Raw genomic sequence first — 27,037 nt, 5'->3', positions numbered from 1 at the left:
TTTAGGTTCCCTCAAATATGCTAGGACTATATACCCAGCCGGCATTAACACTTACAGCACATTTGGTGGACCTCAGGTTGCATAAGGTATGGGATGTTATTAATTTATTTACTTATAATTCTACTGCAATCTGAATTTCTTTTAAGTGGTCTGCATTTCCATCTTACATTAAGACAATTATGATAATAATTAGATAATAATTACTATGATAATGATCTATCACTATTGTTGTATGTACACTGAGAGCTTATGCACCAGGGACAAATTCCTTGTGTGTCTAATCACACTTGGTCAATAAAAAATTCTAATATTCTAATTAAAACGAAAACAAAATTATAGTCTAAAAATTAACCACTGCAACTAAATTTCAAAGAAAATGTTTGCAACTGAGAAGATGCAATCATAAACCCATCACAGGATCATTACTTATGCTTTTCTTACAAAGCCAAGTTTTAACAGATTTCCTGAAGCTTGGGACTGATTCCGAATTTGGGATGATACTTTTAAATTGAAGACCTTTTCAGAAGACATTCCTGGCTGACAAGCTGGATGTAAGGATGCTTTGTTTATTTAAATATGTTTTACTTATTAGTTTATTTAGCTGAAAGACTCCTATGTACTGTACGTAAAATCTAGTTTAGTACTTTTTTATCTATGGAGATGATACCTGTTTAAATACAGTTTAAATACAGTGAGACTTTGACCATCACCTAAATATTACCTATGCCAACATGAGCTTCTTGTATCATGCTCACATCATTAGCTCCATCACCGATAGCTAATGTGATAGGCTTCTCTGGAGATGTTTTCAGCAGCCGTACCACCTGTAAAGGAAAGACAGACTTCTTTTAAAAAAAATTGACATTATTTGGGAACCAGTGGTTTGAGATATTGATGTTTCTCAACAAACTTGAGAGAGCAATACTTAAAATTCAAGATTTTAACCAAAACATTTTCTAATAGAAAATAATTCAGAGATTAAGACTATCTTTCTTGGAGCTATATCAATCCGATGTGCTTTCAAAAATTCAAGAATTTACTTCCACTGAATTTTTTTTTTTTAATTGAAAAAGTTTTAAAAAACAAAAACATTTCCCCCCCTTTTTTCCCCCCTCCCTCCCAGAAAACCCCCTTCCCCACTCCCTTCCCCCCCCTCTGCCGCTTCCCGGGTCAATCACAAGGTATTGTTATACATAAACCAAACATAGAATAAAATTTTCCCTTCCAATCCAATTAACCTCATCCAAATCTTTTCATCTCCCAACCCCCTCCCCATTACATAAAATAACTTCCTAATTATTCAAAGGCAATCTACTTCCACTGAAAATTAATTGACAGAACGTTGGGTGTGATCTAGAGTTAGGATCTCCTGATCTATTATTTAATACAATGTAAATCCAAATACAGCTAGATTTTTTTTTCTCAAAGCAAATATGGCATATAACTAAAATGTCTCAGAAATAGTTTAATAGGCTTTGTCTCTTAAAATCTTAGGAAAGCTATTTTAGAGAAAAAAGGAACACATTCTGCATCAGAGATAGCGAGTTTCTCCCCCTCTGCTTAACTATAATTCCCAGCATTCCTCATTTGCTCAATATATGGAATCAAATGCAGGACCCAAAGCAAATAATCAAGGCTTACTGCAGTGTTTAATAAACAGTACATACTGCTAAAAGGAATTGCTACACCAAGACTTTTGACGCTGACAGGCTGGGAAATGTTGGCGTATTTTGGGTAGTATCGGTAGTTCTTGACTTATGACAACTGAACCCAAAATTTCTGTTGCTGAGACAGTTGATAAGTGAGTTTTGCCGCATTTTACGATCTTTCTTGCCACAGTTGCTAAATCACTGCAGCTGTTAAGTTCGTAACATGGTTGTTAAGTGAATCTGACGTCCCCACCAACTTTGCTTGTCAGAATTTCACAAAAGGTGATCACATGACCCCGGGACATCGCAATCTTCATCAATATGAGTCAGTTCATCAATATGAGTCAGTTGCCAAAGCGTCTGATATTTGAGCAGGCGACCATGGGGTTGTGAAAAACGGTCGTAAGTCCCTTTTCCCAGTGCCGTTGCAACTTTGAACTGTCACTAAACCGTTCAAAGTTGAGAACTACTTGTACACCTAAGAGCATGTGCAAATCGAATCGAATCGAATCGAATTTTTTATTGGCCAAGTGTGATTGGAGACACAAGGAATTTGTCTTGGTGCATATGCTCTCAGTGTACATAAAAGAAAAGATACCTTCATCAAGGTACAACATTTACAACACAAATGATGGTCAATATATCAATATAAATCATAAGGATTGCCAGCAACAAAGTTACAGTCATACAGTCATAAGTGGAAAGAAATTGGTGATGGGAACGATGAGAAGATTAATAGTAGTGCAGATTTAGTAAATAGTTTGACAGTGTTGAGGGAATTATTTGTTTAGCAGAGTGATGGCCTTCGGGAAAAAACTCTTCTTGTGTCTAGTTGTTCTGGTGTGCAGTGTGTAGTGCAAGACAATAGCAAGCCCAACTGCCTCTCTATTTTGTAGACAGGTGGGCAGGGGGTTATTAGGCAGAACACTCAATCCTTCTAAGCTCAGAAGTTTGAGAGAGGCTGCGGCAGGTGTTACAGCAGCCAATCATGGGTGATGCTCAACCTCCATCAGCTCCTGATAACTCACCTTTGCCTTCTGCAGCGGAGCCATGCGACAGCACAGCACAGCAGAGCAATTTCGGCAGAGCTCCATGAAGAGTTTCTCGTGTTGCCTGAGGGCGAGGGAGAGGCTGGTCCCATCCACTACCAGCCCGTGCTGGATTACGTGGTCGTCCTTTATTCTAACAAAGGAAGGAGGAAAAAAAACACGGGACAAACAAATCCATCATTGTTTCACGAAGGACACCAGTCAGACCCATCAAATGCTTTATGATCAACTACAGACAATGAGAACAGGCTGAACTAGGAGCCCTTCCCACCTGCTAAGCAGCAGGCTCATTAGCATACGATATGCTCATTTTGTAGCGAAGATGATGATGTCATATAGATCGCTTTGTTTTCATATTGGAAAGTTCTGTGTTTGTAATGTGAAAAAAAAAACATTTCAAGTTGGAAAGATGCTATTTTAGTTATTCTGAGCTGATTTAAAGTGCCCCTCATGTTGTTTACAACCATTCTAGAAGTGCTCCGAGTTCAAAATAGGGCCATTTTGAGACTAGACTATTGCTGGTAATGACGATACAACCTATTCGTTGTTCAAAACCAAGTTTTTCTAGCTTAAAATCAGGTGTTTATTTTAAAAAAAAGGTGGAATCTTTTAGAACAGTGTTTCTTAACTGGGTTTTTTTCCCCCTCTCAGGACTTGTATACTAGAACTGTATTGGTTATTTTGGAATATTTTGAACAACATAAAAGTTATGGAGGACCCCAAAAGGGCTTTTCATATTATGGGTTATATTTATCGATGTTTGCCATATTAAAAATTAAAATTGATGCATTCCCTGCTGCTGCCATTTCTCACAGCTGCTTGATAGGATTTTAATATTATTTTTAAACATAGGCTGGCAAAATAATTTTGATTTTGAGAACCCCTGACAGTGTCTTGGGGGACCCTCAGGGGATCTCGGACCACATTTAACAAGAACTATTTTAGAAACGTCGGTTCCCCCATCGGAGGCTGTCAACATCAGTTCAGAAGTGTGCAAGGTTTTACCTCTTGGCGAGCTGTCTCAATTGCTCCGCACACGTACTGTCTGATTTGTGCTGCACTAGTTCCAGGATGTTCATGGTTCTGTGGAAGTGTCCGCATGATAAGCTAACGCTTACTGCCGTTTCGTGCTTGTCTCCAGTGAGCACCCACACTTTAATCCCTGCCAATCGAAGAGCTTCTATGGTTTCCTGGACTTTATCTTGAAGCCTAAAAGTAAGCAAATTGCAATGGTGAACAAGATCAGAACTGACTGGTCAGGATCACAACGTCTCTGCTCAGACATTGTAGCATAGCTGTGATAATCTGTTAGTCCAAAATCAGAAAGATTCTGATAGGGTCTTTTCAGATTAACTGTTGTGACCCAGGCCCAAGTAGGTAGTAATAAACTTAGTCCGTGAAAAAAGAAACTTTATTACTTCATTCCCAGCATCGTTCAACTCAAAGTAAAACAAATGCCTCCCAACACAAATTCATCGGTTATCTCACAAACCTTAGTCCAATTAGGCAAACTGCCAAAGGCCCTTCCTGGCAAATGTCCAGAAGCCACAAAAACAAAGACGTACACGAAGCAGAGGACGCAGCTACAACATCATTTTCCAGCAAACCTGAAACACCAGTGCTGGTCTGTTTTAAGCTTTATGGGAGGGGCCAATCATCTCTTGGCCCTACTCCCGAGTCGTCCTCTCTGCTTGAGCCGCTCTTGCCTTCGGGCAGCTCTTCTCATGCGTGCATTAGGAACAGGCTCCTCCTGTTCCTCTGTCTCACTACAATCAGTGTCTGGAGGCTCTGGAATCCACACCTCACTTCCCGATGGCCCTGGCCTCACCTCAGCCTCATCACTGTCCGGTTCCATTGCCAGCTCCGTAGGCTGTTGACGGACCACAACACTAACAAATTTTATTCAAAGATGACTACAGGTAGTGCTCAACTTTCAGCAGTTCATTTAGTGACTGTTCAAAATTATAATGGCATTGAAAAAAGTGACTTGCGACCATTTTTTACCCTTATGACCATTGCAGCATCCCCATGGTCACATGATCAAAATTCAGACCCTTGGCAACTGGAATGTATTTATGATGGCCGCTGTGTCCCAGGATCATGTGACCACCTTTTGCAACCTTCCGACAAACAAAGTCAATGGGGAAGCCAGAGTCACATAAAACCATGTTACTAACTTAACAACTGCAACAATTCATTTAACAACGGTTGCAAGAAAGGTTGTAAAATGAAGCCAAACTCACGTAACAAATATTTCACTAGTGGTCGTAACTCAATTGTGGCCGTAATTAGAGCTGTACTATTTGTACAGCTCTGTTGAAGATGGATGTGATGAAGTGAATTGCAGTTCAGGAAAGCTTATGTCCGGGTTGGCGAACCTCTGGAACGCATGCCGGAAGCGGCACACAGAACCATCCCGTGAGGGATGCATGGCCTCGCTGGCCCCTCATATGTGTTCCTGTGCACACACGTGTGCCGGTCAGCTGGCCTTTGCATGTGGGATCACCAAAACTCAGAAGAGCAGCATTCCATCATGCATGTGCGAGCTGGCACCTAAACTTCTGGATTTATGTCGCTCACATGCTTGACAGCCAGCGAGGCCGCGCGGTCCAGGTGGGATGGTTTCGCGTGCCATTTCTGGCATGCAGCCCGGCACGTGGTGATGTAAAAGGTTAGCCATCACTGGCTTATGCCTTTTAACAAATTTTGTCTGAAAAGGGACTCCTGCTGATTTTTTTATTTTGTTGAGATTATCCGTTTTCACTATTAATGGAGAAGATTGAAATGTTTGCCTTCCAACCACTGGATATTTTATATTTAAACACTTTGGATATTTCATGCCTAAGCATCCAATGCATTCATCGAACTTGGGTGATTACATCAAGCTATTTCCATATTCAGGCTTATTCCAAGAAGCAACAACTCCAGAAACTGTATTCATTTTTAACAGGCTCAACAGTGGGAAATAGCATTTAGTGACTTTGGTTGATCTTGGGGCGGGGGGAGAAAGCTAAGTGGGAAGGACCTAGGAGATCACCAGGAAACCCTACAATGTAAGATAGACTAGGAATGTCGTGTCCCACTCCTCCACTGACGGCCGGGTTGGGGAAGTCCGTATCAGGCGTGCCTCTGCAGCTCTGCCAAAGTCCTAGCAAAGTTCTCAAGGCAGGCAGGAGACCAGGAAGTGACTTCAGCAATCCAAGGTAGACTTTGCCTGACTCAGAGAATGCCAGAAAGCAGATCCTTTATATAGGCCATGGGGTGTGGCTCCATGACTCAGCAGTTATCCAGGCCTGTCCCTCCCTTCCTTTTGCTGATGCCGCCTATCAATTCTCCTGAAGCGAGGATCTCTCCAGGCTCCAGCTGTTGGCAATTCACATTCCTCAGGCTCACATGCTGTGGGGGAGCGGGAGGGGTCTAGTTGCTCCGTTTGCCTGGGCAAGGAGCCAGGGCTGGGGACTGGAGGCACGTCAGGCCCTTCGTCTTGTTCAGCCTGTCTGGGCATGGTGTCAGGGCTGGGGCCTGGAGGCATGCCAGGACATTCCTCAGCGTTCGGCAGGAGATAAGAGGGACCCGGCTGCGGGGAAAGCGAGCGAGACACAACAAGGAAGTTACAAACAAACAAGTAGTCCCAAAGAATGCTGGGGCAAACTACTTCCCCATGTCACCAATAACTGAATTTTACTTGCACCTTTACGCAGCATAAAACGCATTTAGGCCATCAATAGGCTGGTCAACCCACTACAGGTCAGATTTCATGTCATAGAGAACATGCTGGTTAGCACAAGCTATACCTTAATAATGTTAATTCCCAGTAGAGTCCATGTTGCTGTCTGAGCTTGGCTGTTTTCTTGCAGAGATTTCATTCAGACAACTAAGTTCAGAGAGCAACAAGGACTCCACAGTTCAATCCTGGGCTACAAATATTATCTTCTTTTGGTTATCAATTCCCATCTTACTACACTGATGCTTGTTAACAGTGATCGTGTACTAGGTCTGTTAAATACCAATTGCCGCCTTCCTAATTCATCTTATGTTTGTGGGGTGGCAGCTACAAAGCTTTCCCTCTTTGAAGTGCAACATGCTCAACAGGATACAAGTAGCCCTTGACTTAGGACCATAATTGAGCCCAAAATTTCTGTTGCTAAGCGAAACAGTTGTTAAGTGAGTTTTGCCCCATTTTACAACCTTTCTTGCCCTAGTTGTTACGTGAATCACCACAGCTGTTCAGTTAGTTGTCAGCGTTCTAACTAACTGAAACTTTGGTTGTTACTTGAATCTGGCTTCCTCATTGATTTTGCTCGTCAGAAGGTTGCCAAAAGTGACCACATGACTCCTGGGACACTGCAACTGTCATAAATATAAGCAGTTTTCAAAGCATCTGAATTTTGATCATGTGATCGTGGAGATGCTGCAATGGTCGAGTGTGAAAAATGGTAATAAGTCTCCTTTGTTTTTCAGTGCTGTTGTAACTTTAATGGTCATTAAATGAATGGTTGTTAAGTCGAGGGCTATCTCTGCTTGTTCACACAAGGCTGGGTACTGTGATTCCAAGTGCCATCTTCCCTCTTTAAAGCTGTTGGGAAAAATCATACGGATCAGATAATGCTATTTACGGAGAGATGAATGAGCATCAAGCTATCCTGCCTCTGCCAGACTTTCTTTTCCCAAATAAACAGGAAGTAAGTACTTGTCTTCGACGCCTGTAGCTCCAAGTAATTCCAAGTCTTTCTCAATAAAGTTATATGCCTCTGCCAATCGCTCTTCTCGTTGCTGCAAGGCAGTTTTTGCTTCAAAGAGACGCTGCTCCACTTCTTTATATTCCTCCTCTGTGAACTTTCTGTAAGCTACACAAAGAGTCCTCAGCCCTTTCTGTGAAAAGAGAGAGTGGTTTATTTAGATAAGACACTGACAAAAAGGTTTGCTTACTGGTGGAGTGCGCTGCTTCATTAAATGAAAGCCCTAATAGTTTAGGTCTTCCAAAAAGTGCCTTTTTTTGACATGGCGTCTTCACTTTTGCTCCCAGTAATGGAAGAGAATGAAACCAAGCACAACAGATCAAAGTTCAAGGACAAATGTGGTGTTGTGGCTCCGGGCCCCCGAGCCTGTCCTCATGGAGCAGGATGACTCTGAGAGTGAGGGGGAAGAGCCGACAAGGCCTCCCTCTCCAGGACCCTCCTCTCTGGCTCCGCCCCAGGTTCCAGCTGCAGGCCAGGAGGCGGAGGAGCTGACAAGGCCTCCCTCTACCGGACCCTCCTCCTCCTCCATGGCAACGCCCCAAGTTCCAGCTGCTGACCCAGCTGCTGGGTCGATCAATCCTGGATCGACCCAAGGCAGCGACGAAGAGATAAGCGTCTGCAGCAGAGGAAGAGGTGTGGCAGGCTCAGAGAATGCTGAGTCACGGAGCCACACCCCACAGGGGATAAAAGCGGGTGGAACTACCATTGGGCTTCGTGACGGACAAAAAACTACCCAGCGTGTGTTGCAGCTCGGTCACTTGGGAGTTAAAGGCCTTTCTTTCCTGTAAGCTTGGCAACGGGACTTGGACACGAGTGCTTTTATCTCTGTCTGAGATAAAGACTTCAGAACTTGGCAGGCCTCTGCACGGTCGCTACCAAGTCTTGTGCTTCCTACAGAAGAATCAGGTCTGTGTCAATAAAAGGACTGTGAAACTCGCGTTTCTCCATGAAGTGGGAGGGGGGACAGAACATGTGGTCTGCGGTCTGCAGACTGCCAAGCGATGCTAATTTTGGAAGGCGATGAAGAGATTCTTCTCTCTGGGCCACTTAAATCAGAGGCAACTGGATATGGGGAGAAGTAGAAGGAAGAGAGGGAAGTAGAGAAAGGCGCACGGTCGGAAATGGTTTATTTTTCCAAATACCATTCTCTCATGTTTTGACTACAATTCTTAGTCTCTGAACATCAAAGCTGGGGATGATGGGAAAGAATGTGGTAAAATCAGATGGTCCCTCCAGCCCCAGCCTTATAAACAAAATCCATAAATGGAGTCAGCATCAGGTAGCTGTCCCAGGATCTCAAGCCAATGCACTCTGAATAAAATTCCCTAGTGATGCCCAACAAATACTTAAATCAGCTCTTAGCCCAAACACTTAACGGACCTGAAATATTATATATTATATGGCTTATTATAGTATCATTGTATTTGTTGCAGTGATAATTGCTTCTTAATTTAGCACAGGGGTGGGGAACTATGGCCCCTGTATGTGTATGACCTATGGACTTTAACTCCCAGAATTCCTAAGCCAGCATGACTGGCTCAGGAATTCTGGGAGTTGAAGTCCACAGGTCATATAGGGGCCATAGTTCCCCACCCCTGATTTAGCAGCACCTCTACCATTATCTACCAGAAAGTTTGAAAACTGTGCTCTTAACATACCAATGCAAATTCATCCACATGGAGTCTTGTTTTTTCTATCTCACCATTTTTACTGGAAGGAAGAATAACAGATTCTGCTCCTTTGGTAAATAAGAGTTTTTCACCTACCCAAGAAAACAAAAAAGTGCAAATTAGTAGCGCTTCTCAGAATGTTCCTTTTTTAATGGAACATTAAATTATTAATGTTCCTTTTATACAGCTGGCTTAGGGCGTTGGCGAATACGTTAACGTCAAAAAACATCACATATTTTATCTTACCTGATGGACTTTCTACAATCACACTCATTCTCCTACGGTTGGCATCGAAGTCTAGTACGTGTAGTAATTTGTACCTTTAAAAAGAGAAGAGGCTCATGTTTAGTTTGGATTTGTGAAATGCAGAAAATTATGAAAACTAAAAGGTAAAGGTAAAGGTTCCCCTCACATATATGTGCTATTCGCTCATCTCTGATTTCATCTCTGAAATAATCATCTCTGTTGTTCATCTCTGTTTCAAAGCCGAAGAGCCAGCGCTGTCCGAAGACGTCTCCGTGGTCATGTGGCTGGCATGACGAAATGCCAAAGGCGCACGGAACCCTATTACCAAAGGTGGTCCCTATTTTTGTACTTGCATTTTTTACGTGCTTTCGAACTGCTAGGTTGGCAGAAGCTGGGACAAGTAATGGGAGCTCACCCCATTATGCGGCACTAGGGATTCAAACTGCTGAACTGCCGACCTTTCGATCAACAAGCTCAGCATCTTAGCCACTAAGCCACTGCATCTCTCTATGAAAACTGCATGCCTGCAATTGCACACATAGTTATATTTGATGAGCATGCAGGCCCTGGAGAAGAGAAGAGGACTCCTCTCAACCGAGTGGCTGATTATATTCATTTCTGTAATTGATGGAGGGAGGGAAGAAAGGAAGGAACAAAGGTGAAGGCACTCCTGAATGCACCATTTCCCCCAAAGCCGTTTGCCGTTTACTTGATCTTCACATCTCGTTTCACTAAGTGGCTTACTTATAAGGATTCATTTTAAGTAGTCTTCTATTTCTTCAATGTAACCGAACACAATCTGTACTTAGGAAAACTAAGTGCTCATAGCAAGCAGGTTTTTTAAGCTGACATATCATTAACTGTTCAAGTGACACTTAAGGAGAGGAGTTTCAGGTTTGTACCTTAGGCGGAGTAACATTATTCTAAGGGCAAATTCGTGGAAGATACAATGTTTAAGAAGCTACTAAAAGAGTAAACCAAGAAAGATGCTGAACCAGAGGGGTTTGTTGAGGCTGCATTATAAGTGTTTTGAGGATGAATGTTTACAACCTCTACAAAGCAAAGTGATCCCAAGATCTGAAGAAACACTTTATAGAAAAAAAAATATGTTCCTTAGTTATTATTTCCTTTTATATTGCTTCTTTCTACACAATGGGGAATGAGATGAAGATTCTGATGAAAGCTCAAAATGAGTTAAGATTCAGAAATTAGGACCTTCTTAATCCCCTTTGGCTGAGGCTGATGGAAGTTGCATTCAGCAACATCTCTAGAACCGTAGTTTTTCACTCCTGCCCTACTGAATGTCAACTATTTTTAAAAACAACAACAACAAGGAAACATATTCTTTGCTGTTTTACCTTTCTGGCTTTCCACAGCTTTTAAGCTCCATGCTTTCTGCATTTGCCCCAGTAAACACAACACCAACCCTAAAAATTCAAAAGAAAGTGAACGAAGGGGGATAGCCTTATGGAAATTAAAAACAATGTCTTAGATAGAATATTAACATTGCTCACCATTACCCATGCATAGTTTTTAAATACTTTTAGAAAGAAACCTAAATAAATGTTTCATGAATGTGATTTTAGAATTCATAAGACTCCTGTTTAAGAATGATTGAACAGTAACAAGCTGTATTAAAGCCAGTTAATTTAATCAAAAATTAAATAAATTTCAAAATTTACCAGGGCCGTGGTGGCTCAGGCTGTAAGATAGCCTGTTATTAAAACACAGCAGCCTGCAATTACTGCAGGCTCGAGTCCCACCAGGCCCAAGGTTGACTCAGCCTTCCATCCTTTATAAGGTAGGTAAAATGAGGACCCAGATTGTTGGGGGGGCAATAAGTTGACTTTATAAATATACAAATAGAATGAGACTATTGCCTTACACACTGTAAGCCGCCCTGAGTCTTCGGAGAAGGGCGGGATATAAATGTAAATAAAAAAAAAAATTAGTTTCTAGACTCCAATATTTGCTAATCTCTATGCAGCTAGATTAAAGAACAAAAATTAAAATGTATGCTGTACTTTACACACTTTATAAAGTGTGGAATAAATGATATGATTGGTTAGAAGAAAGAAATAAAAATAATAAATCGGAATGTTAATCTAATTAAGTTAAAACTAGGAAATGTAATTTGCTGAATAGTGTTAACCGGATAATGACAGTTCTGTAAATAGACACCAATGTAAATATAAGCATGCAGAGGAACAATTGAATAAGAACAGAGAATATATATCTATGTCGATACAATAAGCTGTAAAATATGATGTAATGTTATGTTTGTTACATGTTTTTAATTGTTTTTGTTTTTTGTCGTATTTTTCTCTATTTTGTTTTTAAAAGTCAAATGTTTAATAAAAATTATTTAAAAAAATAAAAAATAAAATGTATCCAATATAGATTTAGTTACGTTAGGGTTAGGGTTAATTCCGCAATACTTTGGCTGCAGTTCTGTTGAAACTTATCAGCTGAATTTATTAAATGGAAGAGCAAGGTAGGGTAACTCTAGCAGAGGGCCCAGAGATAATCAGTTTGGTATTCATGGCTTTTACTTTACTAACCAATCATGGTGTTCATGTTACAAACACCAATGAATACTTTCCTCCTTGGTATTCTCAAAGTCATACAAGAGCACATCTGGTAAGAGTTAAAAGAAAGGCTGGACAGCACTTGGACTTCTTGCTTGCTGCCCCAACTGGACTCCAGACAAAGACATATCCATTTATAATGCAGAGCCTGGCCTTATAATCCTTACCTGCGAGCAGCTTCAACTAAAGCTTTTTCATCTGGGGACGAGGCATAGTACTCCAGTTCAGATGGTAGGCCATTGCTATGCCACGGGCTGTCACAAATGCCATCAGTTTGGTCATTATTAATCTGCACTGTATGACAGAGACAAAGAGCTTTCAGGAAGAGTTCTTCCTCATGTATCTGTTAAAAAAAAATGAAGACAAAACACTGTGATGAATCTGACTTATTAATTTTATCTTTCTCCTATGAAGCAAACGTCTACGAGTTACGATTACCCACAAAAATGTAAGTCCGTGTATTTCCATAGTGAACATCTGACCTTTCGTAGCTGGAGGACTGTTTAGTGCTTTGGACAGTATTGTGTGTTGTTGTTTTTTTTTGTTAAGAGAAAAACAGCACATAATACTGTCCAAAGCACTGAGCAAGGTCTATTACAGTGTTTTATAAAAACTCTGGACAAGATTTTTACATTTTTCACGAATGGTCCTATCTACAAGTTTATTAAAGTAGTTACTTTTTTATTAACAATTAAAAGTCTACAGATAGTCTTTAAGTTTTATGAAGGTAACTGAGCCCGCAACTTCAGTCATAAATTGTGATGGTCATAAAGCAGGTCATTGCATGACTGTGCCCGATTTTAAAGCTGGATTTGGGCAGGGGGGTGTCGCAGTCATTAAGCAAATGCAGTAGTTGTAAAGCAAATGTAACAGTTGTAAAGTGAACCCACTGTTTGCAATAGAGAATTTGGGAAATAAATGCCAGTTTTTGGAAAAATATTGTAAACTGTGGGACGCTGCAAATGGCTATAAATGTGGGTTGGTTACTAAATGTCCCAAATGTGCTCATTTGACAATGGGAAGGTGGGAGGCAGGTGGAGGGTGGAACTGTACACTGCCCTGAGTCCTTCGGGAGAAGGGCGGTATAAAAATTTAATAAATAAATTAAATAAATAAATAAATAAATAACTTCAGATTCAGTTTGTAAATTCCCTTTTTAGGGTCTGTTATAACTTTGCTGATGAGTCAAGACTACTTGTATACAGACAAGCTACCAGGAGTTTTCTATTATTTCATGCAGAATCTAAACATGGGCATTTTATAATGAACATGTTATTGTACATATAGATATTATGTATGTAGGAAGTCTAGTTTGTCAAACCTCTTTCTTCTTCATTTTATAATCCAAGAGAGAGAATTAGGAGTACCCAATCACACATAATCTTCCCAGCCATAGGAGTTTTTATGTAACAAGTTTAAATTTTGAATATGTTTTATTTTTATTCTGTTAAAAGGTATTACATTCAGCCAAGCAAGATAATTTTTTTTTAAATTATTAAATTCATATCCTGCCTTTATTTTGTGCATTTTAAAGCAGCGTACATAATTCTCCCACCTGCTGGTCAAAAGATTAAATAGTTCTCCTACTTCAAGATCAGTCTGAATTTCTTTCCCTCAAAATATAGAGGCTTCTGTTAGAAGAGTATTAATAATGTATCACACCAGCTGTACTAAAACTGCTTAGCCCTGCTGCCATTACATTCTGAGTTTGACAGAGTAAAAACACATTTTTAAAAAATAACTGTTGGAGATGGGATTTGAAAGTAGTTCTTTTGGATAATTGATACATTATACTCAAGCAGTAATAAGGATCAATGGATTGAATGCAAGGTTTTTAAATATAGGATTCCAAACATGGATGCTATCTCACAATTAGCACAAAACATTAGGAAAAAATAAGATTAACACACACAAAAAATGGAGCATAATGTAATTGATCTCTTTGCAGAGAACATACTATTTTTTTAAAGAACCTAAATGTTAACAGATCTTAGTTGCAGTCAGAATTAAAGGAATTTCATACAATGGAAAGTTTAGAAGTTACTTCTGAAAAACACTCATAAAAACAGATTCAAGAAGGATCCAAACTTTAGACTACAGAAAGCTCAAAATTAATTTCAAGAAATTAATTTTAGAAATAACTTACAAGACTGGGCTGTACTCCATCTGGAAAGTCTTCTATCAATCCCTCGGGAATTAATCTGCCATTGATTTCTTGGTATTTGAGACCATTAATGGAACATTCCCGAAACTGCATCACATTTTCTGTCAATGTGCCAGTTTTATCTGTAAATACATACTCCACCTACATTAAGTTAAGAAGTTACGTCAGTCAAATAAATTTAAGCTTTAAAAAAAACAGCAAGTCTCCTTCACACCCGCTAGTGCAGGGGTGTCAAACTCAAGGCCTGGGGGTTGGATCCAGCCAATGGGGTGCTTAGATCTGGCCCGCGGGGCCACCCTGAAAACAATGAAGGACCGGCCCTCTGCCAGAGAAAATGGAGCTCGGGAGGGCTGCACACTGCTCTCCCAAGCTCCGTTTTTGGTGGCAGAGGGTTGCAGGAGGCCACTGCAGCTGAAAATGGACCTCAGGAGCCAGTTTTCACTGGCAGAGCGCTGGGCCACCACAGGTGCCTCTGACACGTCGAGCTGGCCATGCCCACCGCGCCCACCCCAAGGTCAAACACAATCCTGATGTGGCCCTCAATGTAATTGAGTTTGACACCCCTGCACTAGTGGGGCATTCATATGGTCTACAGATGCTGAATGCTGCACTCAGTTAAGACTTGTGAACATTTATTGTGCTTATCTGAAATAGGTGTAATGTGTTTGTTTATACATACATGGAAAATAAGTATTAAATGATCTTTTCTAATAATTACACAATGTACCCTACAGCACGGGTAACCAACCTTTCGGACCTCAGGGACCACTAAATTCATAATTTTAAATCCCGTGGATGAATAATATGAATTTTTAAAAAAGATAAATAGGATTTAGTGCAATATAAAAAATGCAAATAACTTTTCTGCGGACCACCAGTGGTCCACGGATCACTGGTTGGTGACCACTGCCCTACAGGGCAGCAGTGCTCATTTAAAATCTCAGATTGAGGTCCACTGCTGGACCACTTCCAAATTACAATTTTAGGGAGACCAAAAAATTTATAAAATACATAGAGAATATTAATTGTGTAAAAGAACAACTATGAATTTAATCACTTTTGATTAATTAAATCAAATCTAGTTCCTTTTGTTTCAAACACTATTCTGAATTATTTTATACCTGTCCCAGTTCTTCATTCAGGTCTGATGTATTTACTTGAGCTTTTTCATTTGTTTCTTCATGATAGAGATCAAGGTCCCAACCAATAAAAAAAGACCCAAGAAATTTCTGCATCTCCACAGTCACATAAAGTGAAATGGGTATAATGAAGTTGTAAAGTACCAGGAAAGCAAGAAAATCTGAAATGAATCTCAAGATCTAAAAGAAGAAAATGAAACAGTATTATTTTAAAAAATAAGACAGAAAGCATTTGAGACAAGATTGTAGCAGATACCACCAAAATACAATTATGTAGAACAGTAATATTGATATAGTGAGGGCATATTCTATAATAGCCCAACTAAAGGTAGTCCTTGACTTACAACCATAATTGAGCCAAAAATGAGCCTCTGTGGCTCAGACTGGTAAGACAGTCTGTTATTAATACAGCTGCTTGCAATTACTGCAAGTTCAAGTCCCACCAGGCCCAAGGTTGACTCAGCTTTCCATCCTTTATAAGGTAGGTAAAATGAGGACCCAGATTGTTGGGGGCAATAAGTTGACTTTGTATATAATAGACAAATGGATGAAGACTATTGCTTGACATAGTGTAAGCCGCCCTGAGTCTTCGGAGAAGGGCGGGATATAAATGCAAATTAAAAAAAAATTGTTGTGGTGGTCATTAAGTAGGTCATCCTGTGACTGACCCAATTTATGACTTTTTGTGGCAATTAAACAAGTCACAATGGTTGTTAAACAAATCAAGTCATTACGCAAATGTCATGGTTGTTAAATTGGAAGTAAATGCTGATTATGGCAAAGACCATACATCGCAATCATGTATCTTTGGGATACTACAAACTGACATAAATGTGGGCTGGTTTGCCCAACGCCCAAAATGCAATCATGTGATTATGGGGGAAGGGATGGCTACCAAAATTTCAAATCCGGATCGTACGTACTTTTGGGTCTGTTGTAACTTTGAAACGTGCTAAATGCTTGGTCTTAAGTCAAGGACTATCTGTATGTCATCTAAGGCAGCGGTAGTCAACCTGGTCCCTACCGCCCACTAGTGGGTGCTCCAGCTTTCATGGTATGGGCGGTAGGGGTTTTGTCCGATACTGAAGCACTTTCCTTTTTTTTTAAATTTAATTGACTTTTTAAAAAAATTTCATAGCATTATTTAAAAACATTTTCGTTAGGTTTTCATAAAATTCCCCATGACAATTTAAACTTTTGAAAATATACTATTTGTATCGCCCATGCATAAATTTAGTTCGCGTTACGTAAGTAAAACTAAATGGCGCTACAGTGCGACCGCAAACAAAAGAGCCTCGTCCCAGAATAGCTCACGCATCTCCCCCCAACCACCCAGCTGTAACGGACAAGCAGAGCTGGTAGCTGGTGCACCCCCCCAACCCAATCCACGATGTGCGAGAGGCATGCGCAGACAATGATACATGGCGCATTACTGTGGAACTAGTGGGCGGTTAGAAAATTTTACTACTAACAGAGATACAAAAAGTGGGCAGTAGGTATAAAAAGGTTGACTACCCCTGATCTAAGGACTACCAAACCAAAGTTATGTTTCTTCCAAAAATAGTGACTTTTCTGTTTGTGATCAAATAAGAACGGGGATCTTATTTGTTATACTTCTGTCTCATCCCTTTTCCACTGAGCTCAAATTACTACAGGTAGTCCTTGATTTACAGCAGTTCATTTAGTGACCTTTCAAAGTTATAATGGCACTGGAAAAAGTGACTTATGACTGTTTTTCACACTTATAATCATAGCAGACACTTGGCAACTGATGGTTGTAGTGTCCTGGGGTCATGTGATCACCTTTTGTAACCTTCTGACAAGCAAAGCTAATGAGGAAGCCAGATTTATTTAACAACCATGTTACTAATTGTTAAGTGACCCTTAACAACTGTGACAAGGAAAGTTGTAAAATGAGGCAAAATTCACTTAACCAATGTGTCACTTAGCAACAGAACTTTTTGGGTCAATGTGGTCATAAATCGAGCACTACCTGTATATAAAAACCATTCCTTCTATTGGCCTTTGTTGGCAAATTGTGTTATAGGTGAAGGAAGACAGAGGCCTTAATCATAGTATCAGTCTGAGACTGGATTTAGATAACATACTAAATCTAATCTCAGTTTGACCTAATGTGACATGGGAAGGAATCTACTTTCTCTTTTAAGACTGCTGGTTACTATATAAAGATGGGTTTTCTTTGCTGCGTAGAAGTATTATTTCTTCTTCTTGCTTGGCACGAGAAAGTACGAAACAACTTCTAAGCCTGTGAGGTGTTTTTTAACAACATCCGTTTCAGTAGATGAGCAAGTCACAACTATCAATATATCAATAGCTACGATAATGGAGCAAGAAATTAACCGAAGCTAATCCTTGTTTCCCTTTAGTTGTTTATATTACTCAAATCGAAACTTTCACATCATGCTATCAAAACAGGGAAAAACACCTAAATCAGGCATATCATTTACATTTTACCTTACTGCTGTTTCTTTCATGATCAGTTTGCTGGTTATACCAAGGTTCATTCCACTTCTCTTCAGACTGCCAGGCATACTTCAGTATTGTACTTAAGACAGCTTCACCAAGGAGGATTATTAGATAGATAATCAAAAAAGAATTCATAGACCTGGGGAGAAAAAGTGAGAGACAATTTAATACCTAAATGTCACTGAATTAAAATTGTCCTATGGGGGAAAAATAGATGAGCATTGAAGACAAAGGGAGCTCTGGACAATTCAAAGGTATTTGCACATTACTTCAAAAAACTACAGCAACAATAATTCTAACAATCTTTGTGTCAGCTAATTTGAACTTTATACATGAGAGAGGATGGAGATCCAAAAAGGAAATGTTTCGTAGAATCATATGGTTGGAGATGACATTAGAGGTCATTGAGTTCAAACCCCTGCCCGGTGTAGGAGTCGTCCTACTATCCTGGGCCAATAGTTGTTCAGTCTTTTCTTGAAAACCACCAGCTCTGCTTTTTCTATCTAATCCCCTGGGTTGCAAAAAGAAGAAAAAAAAGTTCTTCTCTAATAAAGGCAGAAGATGGAAAATCACAAGATGTTTCTTGATTCAAGGCATGGTGGGACAAGATTTGGGGGAAAGATACAGGCTGGTTCATTAGAAGTGAAGCAAAATAAAACACTCAAGGGCAAACAGATATGCAGAATGGATTCAGTATCACCAGGGCTGTGCTTTTGTCACACACTGATGACCTATCAGTATTTCTCAAAAAATAACAACAACAAAAAACCCCTATCAGAAGGGGCTTTAGTTTGACTACATCCCGTTTCACATGATTTATTTCCCAGTTCTCTTGAAGAACAAAGTCCACACTCAATATGTTTGAATATTCCAAAAGCGAATATTAATTTAGTGAAACTAGAACATGTGAATATTTATTAGTCTAAAAATAAATACTTATCAAATGGTTCAAGCAACAGAGACATTCAAAAAATATCTTCAAAACATGTTCCTTTGTTTTTTTAACCTAGTGTATTTTGTTTTTTTTAGTTTTTAAAATCATTGTTTGTATTCTACCCTGCTAGTCTATGACCATAATAAATATCTGAACTATTCCCTTGCGTCCTACACTACCCCTTACTCTGAATTCCTCTTGTTTTACAGTTTAAATTAATACATTAATTTTTAACGGAGTAAAATGCTGCCAACCACGTACTTCTCTACTGCCGATCGTTTCTGTGATTTGCTCTTATAATTCAATGCCATCTTTGTCTCCATTCCTGTATACACAGCAACACCTATAAAAAAGGTAAAAGAACGTTCATCATGGCTGTAATACCTGAGGCGTCCTCTTCCCTTTCTTTTGAGGAGCCAGGCACACATGGCTTCCTTCAATTTCTGGCTGGCCGCTCAGTTGGGTTTCCAAATCCCCTCTATGATTGCAGTGACAGGGTTTTTTTTAATTCACGCTGTGATTTTTTTAAAGCGATTAGTTTTCCCCCCCCCAGATTTTTAAATTGGAATGATATTCTAATGAAATCAAATGGACCCAGGAGGCAACAGATTAAAAACCCTTACAGTAGAAAGCTTAAGTGGTCGAGGTTCCTGGAACAGAGGGACTGAAAGCACTAATGGGACTTACAAAGGTGAAAGAAAGATATAGAATCCAGGTTTTTCTGGTTGCACCAGAATCAACTACAGTTAGTCCTCCACTTACGACCACAATTGAGCCCAAATTTTATGTTGCTAAGTGAGAAATTTGTTAAGTGAGTTTTACCCCATTTTACAACTTTTCTTGCCACATTTGTTAAGTGAATTACTGCAGTTGTTAAGCAAGTCTGGCTTCCCCATTGACCCTGCTTGTCAAATGGTCGCAACAGGGGGATCATGTGACCCTGCGATACTGCAACTGTCATAAAAAATGAATCAGTTGCCAAGTGTCTAAATTTGATCATGTGACCATGGGGATGCTTCAATGGTCGTAAAGGTGAAAAACAGTCATAAGTCACTTTTTTCAATGCCGTTGTAACTTTGAGCGGTCACTAAACGAACAGTTGCAAGTTGAAGACTACCTGCATTTCTTGGTGCAAGTTATTACAATCAGCAGGACACTCTTCCTCATAATTAGGAAAAGTGTCCTAACCAGATGATCTGCTAGCGATAGTTACTCTAACAGGATGCTATGCAATTTCATCCATTCAAGAAATATTAACCACGTTAGTGAAACTTTTAGGTCACACACCAAAAATTTCTTTAGTGTTTTTCAACCTGGCTCCACGAAGTAGAAGACTTTCGGGCCCCAGTGGTCTGCAAAAGAAAGATCATTGTTTGTTCACATTGTTGGTTAAAGTGAGCCAGTCCCTCTTTCTCAGCCCTGGAAAAAAGGCAATGGCAAATCACTTCTGAAAGTCTGGCCAAAAAAACTGCAGGGACTAGTCCAGGCAATTCAACAGGCATCAAAAACTGACTTAAAGGCGCGCACACACACACACACACACACACACACACAAACACAAAAGGGCCTCTGGTGGCACAACAGGCTAATGCAGCCTATTATTAACAGCAACTGCTTGCAATATTGCAGGTTCAAGTCCCACCAGGCCCAAGGTTGACTCAGCCTTCCATCCTTTATAAGGTAGGTAAAATGAGGACCCAGATTGTTGGGGGGCAATAAGTTGACTTTGTATATAGTATACAAATGGATGAAGACTATTGCTTGACATAGTGTAAGCCGCCCTGAGTCTTCGGAGAAGGGCGGGATATAAATGCAAAAAAAAAAACAAAAAAAAAAAAACCCCTGAGCAGGGCAGTTTGAAATAGCCATGGTGGCCTAGGAATTCTGGGAGTTGAAGTCCACAAATCATAGAGGGGCCATAGTACCCCAGCTCTGCTCTAAAATAAAGAGTGAATAATTTTGTATTTGGGAATCAAAATAGTTTTGATCTAACTACACCTCAATTCCCTAGAATGTAGCAATTTTATTGGGCCTATCAGTAAGCAACTCCCTAAAAAGGAAAAGATAAATTCATAGAATGGTGTCACTGACACCTAATTAATCTACACGTATAGTCCAGAGACACCACAAACAGCATATCATGTAATGACCATCTCATTCTATTTGTGAACTTCATGGGAGAATCACCTGGTCATAAGACACAACAGATGCTATACAAGTCCTTTCTCTTCAGTTCAGTAAGGCTCTCAAGGTTGTTGTTTTTTAATTCTGTTGTGCTACCTAAGAAGTATACAATGAAACTAAACAACCACAACCAAAGTTAAATATTTTACACGCAATTCAAAAATTATTTTAGTATTTCAGGACATTTGATATTGTTTGTTATTCATGCTGCTCAGCTACTGTTTACTTGGCTGTTTTTCTCCACAACTCCTTCTTCAAGGAGTTCTGGATTCATCTGAATGTGCCACTTAAGAACAACTCCCTCATCCCAAAGCAAACAATATTTCAATTCCCCCTTACCAAGAAGATACTTGATTTATGAAATGCTTTGTTGTTCTTGGTGATAATTTCAACTCCACCTGTTTCTCTTAAGGTTTTCTGCCATGACTAGAATCTCTGACCAGCAACAATTCTGACAATATTTATACAGATGTTTACAAAGTGTCATGAGGGTCAGTGAGAAAAGATGCTGAATCAAATAAAATTGTCCACCATGCTGACCGAATGTTCAATTTTAAGACAAACCTTTTGGGCACTATTTATCTATTCTGGCTTGAAATGTCTATATAATTATTAGAAGGACTAGCAAGCTTAACAGGTACATAGGGGCTGAACTGGTCTATACCAATCCAGAACGTACTGTTAGAAAGAAAACTAGTTTTTACTGTTATTTTGATATAACAACAACTAGCTGTATTAATTAGTCCAAACTGGTCAAACTAGTAACCGGCAGTTCACAGCATCACCCAAACCAGGAAGGAATAATAGCTTGTAACCATAAATTAGAATAGCCTGCAATAGTCACATTTTAAGATATTTCCACTACAACATGTTACTGATGCAGTAGTAATTCTTCATTTTAGCAAATAACAAAACAAAACCTAGAACAGGTCAACAAAAAATACAAGGAAGCAGAAGGATCACAAAAGGAGCGTAGGAACATCTGGTCAGTGTGCTTAATCTTCCCTGTGCCTGATGCATACAAATGCATTTTATTTCATTTTATTTACAGCAGTTAAGATTGCCTGGATATAGAATTGGTCACAAATCACATTCACTGAGAGTGAAGGCTTACCGTACTATTTCCTCAATTTGATGACTTATGGTTATTCGCCCAACAAATCTGCAAAACAATACGAATGTGTTATGATTCAAAAATAAATAAATGGAACCGTTAATTTTTCAATATGCCATTAAACCCTGACCATAACAGCGTAGGAAATGAGTTAAAGAAACTGACCTGGTTTGCATGTAATGGTAAGCCCAATTCCTGGCATGCCATGATCAACAAAGCCAGGAATCTGAAGCCAAGAACAAACCAGGAAGCAACAATCAGAAATCCCAGTTCAGACATAGTGCTAAACAAACCACAGGTGGAGGCTTCCTGGTTAGCTTAATTCAAAGCCACATTCTTTAACTTTCTTCCACTTAAATACAACAGTTTAACACAGGACTTTTCCTTATGTTTAGCTATAAAATAATACAGGCAGTCTCTCGATTGTGCCCAAAATTTCTGCTGCTAAGCAAGACAGTTGCTAAATGAGTTTTGCCCATTTTTAACGACCTTTCTTGCCACAGTTGCTAAGCGAATCACTGCAGTTGTTAAATTAGTAACACAGCTGTGAAATGAATCTGGCTTCCCCATTGACTTGGCTTGCCAAAAGGTCGCAAAAGAGGATCAATGTGACCAAGAGACACTGCAACTGTCATAAATCTCAGCATCCAAATTTTGATCACGTGATCATGGGGATGCTGCAGTGGTTGTAAGTTTGAAAAATGGTCCTAAGTCACTTTTTTCAGTGTCATTGTAACTTCAAACAGTCACTAAGTGAAAGGCTGCAAGTCGAAGACTACCTGTAACAATTTTTCTATAGCAAATCTGCATTGTCTTGGAAAGCTGTTGGCAGAACTCTCAGTGTTAGGATGACAGGAGAATCAAATGCTTCATCCTGTTTTTTTAACTAAGAAGTGGGGAGTTTGAACATTGGGAGAATTTTCCAAACTCAGGGAAGCTCCCAAATGAAATTAACAGAGCATTCCCAGTAAGTCATGCCCTTGTTTTCTCTAAGGCACATATGCATTTAAATTCAGACTCCATCACAAGAATTTCTAGAGCAGTTTCGACCTAATTTTTAATAGGCATAACTTGCTTTTCCCAAGTTCTTTAAAAAAAAAAGGACAGTAATAAAAAATAGAAACCTGTAAAGATCTGCTTCTGGTTGCTGGCATTCAATAACAGCTACAAGTTTGTCCAGATTGGCAACTGACTGCAACACAGCAGTTTCTGGGACTGCAATGTGTGTCTAAAAGAAAAAGGAGAAAAAAGCAATGATTTGACAAGTCTTGGTTAATGTATTTCACTAAAGGCACAAATCCCAGTTTTTTTTAAAAAAACAACAACCTTGTGAGCTCTTAAAACTGTATTCCTAATTTGCCAGTAAATTGTCAGTGTCAAATGCTGAGTAAAAACAAGCCACAATTTGGTAAACTGGTCATCTGTCAATAAGGAAAATGATACATTTCTTCCATTTGGTGTTGTATTCATAAATTTCACTCCTGACAAAATGATGTGTGATGGGTCTTTGTTCATCCTAATGAGTGCAAGATTCCCTCACATGATGATTATCACTTGACAAATAGTAGGGGGAGAAAACCCAGATCATAAATTGGATGGAGCTCTATATTCTTGTAGAATATTTACTAAAAAGGGGGAAATAGTTGGAGAAATATTAAGATATACAAAAGTGACTAAAAAAAAGATTGTGGGAAGTATGTGGTCTGAAACAAGAAACAAATAGTTGAAAGTAAATAACCAATGAGAAAGAAATATATTGAGGTGGGGATTTGGTCACCTAGAAAGAATTAATGAGCATTAAATGCCAAGACAAATAAAGAAAGGAAACATGAATGGCTTTAACAGGAAAGGAAAAAAGAAAGCTCCTACTGCTGGCTATTTTGGACTGGTATATAAACCTTTCAGATTCAAAATATCTTGAACTATAATGTCCCATTTTGGACTCAACATTTGTTTACTTAAATGAAACATTTAAATAGAAACATTTGCTTACTTAAATAGGTGTTTCAAGCTCAAATATCTTAAATTTGAAACATTTTGCATACCTGACTCCCTTGTTATACCAGTTGACAAAATAAGACAAAAATTGGACAAAAAAGAAGAAAATAACATATAAAACAGAAAGTATTTGTCCTTAAAGTGCTTTCTAGCATATCCGTATCCTTTTTGTTTACATTTGCTAGTCACTTCCTTATAATCAGAAGTAACTACATTACATTCCAATGAATCCCAAAGGTGTTTTTTCAGGAGGCAACTGGACTTTCTTTCAAAAGAAAGTCCGGTTGCCTCCTGAACATCTTCAAAAGAAAAAACAAGAAAGTCCAGTTGCCTCCTGAAAAAGCACCTTTGGGACAACCATGACCTGGATGACAGAATGTCTACAGAATTCCAATGAATGATATTAACTATGCCTAAGAAATTTGCTCTAATATTTTTCCTTAAATTCATAACAATGAATACAGCCATAATAATACGGCCTTTGGCTATAAAAAAAAAACAACCTCCTAAAGCTTTGACATGAACCCAACACAATTCAAAAGAAACGTAACACTCTTTTCTACATAAATGTAATAAAATACCCTATCCACAATTTCCAAAAACAAAAAAATATTAATCCATTTTAACAGTATGAACGCAGACCTTAAGATTAGTTTCTCCATCCAAACTTGCAGTCGTAACATAGCAACAGCCATGTTCTCTATCAGAGGACAGAAGTACGAGATCAGCAGGGAAAGTTTCATCTTTGGCTACTCTCACAATATCTCCTACCTGGGGAGACAGAAGGAGACACGGAAAAACTGGTTTGCAAAATTATTCGATTAAAACAGTCCAACGAAAGGTTGTTCGGTCTAATTATTTTATTTAATTTATTTTATTTAATTTTTATACCGCCCTTCTCCCGAAGGACTCAGGGCGGTGTACAGGCAAAAGTAAAACAACACAATATACAGATTAAAATACCATTTAAAAACTTATTAAATTAGCCTGAGATTAAAAAATTATCCATACTAAAAACCCCATTTAAAATTAATAAAATTTCCCCTTAAAACTAATTTAAGCCAGCCCAGCGGATAAAAGATGTGTTTTAGTTCGCGGCGAAATGTCCGGAGGTCAGGTATTTGACGAAACCCGGGGAAGCTCATTCCAGAGTGTGGGCGCCCCACAGAGAAGGCCCTTCCTGGGGCCGCCAGCCGGCATTGTTTGGCGGACGGCACCCTGAGAAGTCCCTCTCTATGGGGCGTCTGGTCGGTGGGAGGCAGGTGGTAGCAGCAGGCGGTCCCGTAAGTACCCAGGTCCTAAGCCATGGAGCGCTTTAAAGGTCATAACCAACACCTTAAAGTGCACTCGGAAAGCCACAGGCAGCCAGTGCAGCCTGCGCAGGATCGGTGTTACATGGGAGCTACGTGTAGCTCCTCTATAACCCGCGCAGCTGCATTCTGACTAACTGAAGCCTCCGAGCGCACTTCAAGGGAGCCCCATGTAGAGAGCATTACAGTAATCCAAGCGAGAGGTAACGAGCGATGAGTGACCGTGCATAAGGCATCCCGATCAAGGAAGGCGCAACTGCGGACCAGGCGAACCTGGTGGAAGGCCCCCTGGAGACGGCCGTCAAATGATCTTCAAACGACAGCCGATCATCCAGGAGGACACCCAAGTTGCGCACCCTATCCTTTGGGGCCAATAACTGCCACCAACAGCCAGCCGCGGCTGCAGCTGACTGAATCGGGTGCCGGCATCCACAGCCACTCCGCCTTGGAGGGATTAAGCTTGAGCCTGTTTCTCCCCATCCAGACCGTCGGCTTCCAAACACCGGGACAGCACTTCAACAACTTCATTGGGGTGGTCCGGGTGAAAGTACAGCTGGGTGTCATCCGCGTACTGCTGGTATCTCACCCCGAAACCACTGATGATCTCACCCAACGGCTTCATGTAGATGTTGAACAGAAGGGGCGAGAGAATCGACCCCTGAGGGACCCCACAAGTGAGGCCCCTCGCGGTCGACCTCTGCCCCCCTGTCAACACCGTCTGCGACCGGTCAGAGAGATAGGAGGAGAACCACCGATAAACGGTGCCTCCCAATCCCCCCAACCGGCGCAGCAAGATACCATGGTCGATGGTATCGAACGCCGCTGAGAGGTCTCATAGGACCAGGGCAGAGGAATAACCCCTGTCCCGAGCCCTCCAGAGATCATCCACCAATGCGACCAAAGCTGTCTCCGTGCTGTATCCGGGTCGGAAGCCGGACTGGAACGGGTCTAGATAGACATCTTCATCCAGGTATTGAGGTAGCTGTCGCGCCACGGCACTCTCTACAACCTTCGCAACAAAGCGAAGGTTGGAGACTGGACGATAATTACCCAAAACAGCTGGGTCCAGGGAAGGCTTCTTAAGGAGGGGTCTCACCACCGCCTCTTTCAAGGCGGCAGGGAAAACCCCTTCCAACAAAGAAGCGTTGATAATCCTCTGAAGCCAGCCTCGTGTCACCTCCTGAGTGGCCAGTACCAGCCAGGAAGGGCACGGGTCCAGTAAACATGTCGTGCCGTGAAGCCTCCCCAACAACCTGTCCACGTCCTCGGGAGCCACAGGGTCGAACTCATCCCAAATGGACTCAACAAGACGTGCCTCCTCTCCTCGCTTGATCATCCCAAATGCGACCCAGACCGTCCCTCAGCTGAGCGATTTTATCGTATAGATAACCGCTAAACTCCTCGGCACGTCCCTGCAAAGGGTCATCCCGCACCTCCTGATGTAGGAGAGAGCGGGTGACCCGAAACAGGGCGGCCGGGCGGTTATCTGCCGACGCAATGAGGGTGGAGGCGAGGAACGCCTCGCTTCTCATTGCCACCAGGTAGGTCCTAGAATAGGACCCAACTAGTGTCCGATCAGCTTCGGAGCGACTGGACCTCCAGGTGCTCTCCAGGCGTCTTCTCCGGCGTTTCATCTCCCTCAGCCCCTCGGAGAACCAAGGGCCGGTCGAGATCTCGCCGGGTCAGAGGCCGCAAAGGCGCGACACGGTCCAAGGCCCCGGCCTGTTCCCAGGCCACGACCAGTTCCTCAGTCGTGCCGTGGGCCA

The 27,037-nt window shown here is 40.6% G+C and overlaps 1 protein-coding gene across 5 annotated transcripts in view; it reads right to left on the bottom strand.

The window, feature by feature from the left end:
* The window catches only part of ATP11B (ATPase phospholipid transporting 11B (putative)), a 102,169-nt gene that overhangs the window by 34,582 nt on the left and 40,550 nt on the right, over positions 1 to 27,037 (bottom strand). For all 5 annotated transcript variants that reach the window (XM_058187408.1, XM_058187409.1, XM_058187407.1 and 2 more), the window contains exons 6-21: positions 24,604 to 24,732; positions 23,088 to 23,191; positions 21,964 to 22,011; positions 19,953 to 20,017; positions 18,927 to 19,008; positions 17,720 to 17,870; positions 15,227 to 15,424; positions 14,088 to 14,246; positions 12,109 to 12,284; positions 10,712 to 10,780; positions 9,354 to 9,427; positions 9,096 to 9,199; positions 7,389 to 7,570; positions 3,704 to 3,907; positions 2,678 to 2,831; positions 722 to 824 (exon numbers count right to left, since the gene is read on the bottom strand). In XM_058187408.1, the coding sequence (XP_058043391.1) occupies positions 722 to 824; positions 2,678 to 2,831; positions 3,704 to 3,907; positions 7,389 to 7,570; positions 9,096 to 9,199; positions 9,354 to 9,427; positions 10,712 to 10,780; positions 12,109 to 12,284; positions 14,088 to 14,246; positions 15,227 to 15,424; positions 17,720 to 17,870; positions 18,927 to 19,008; positions 19,953 to 20,017; positions 21,964 to 22,011; positions 23,088 to 23,191; positions 24,604 to 24,732 (2,002 nt within the window). The remainder of the gene's footprint in view (positions 1 to 721; positions 825 to 2,677; positions 2,832 to 3,703; positions 3,908 to 7,388; positions 7,571 to 9,095; positions 9,200 to 9,353; positions 9,428 to 10,711; positions 10,781 to 12,108; positions 12,285 to 14,087; positions 14,247 to 15,226; positions 15,425 to 17,719; positions 17,871 to 18,926; positions 19,009 to 19,952; positions 20,018 to 21,963; positions 22,012 to 23,087; positions 23,192 to 24,603; positions 24,733 to 27,037) is intronic.

This window comes from Ahaetulla prasina, chromosome 6, assembly GCF_028640845.1.
Source record: "Ahaetulla prasina isolate Xishuangbanna chromosome 6, ASM2864084v1, whole genome shotgun sequence".
NCBI classification, from domain to species: Eukaryota; Metazoa; Chordata; class Lepidosauria; order Squamata; family Colubridae; genus Ahaetulla; species Ahaetulla prasina.
Note: the sequence above shows the minus strand (reverse complement) of the source record. Positions and strands in the feature narration are given on the sequence as shown.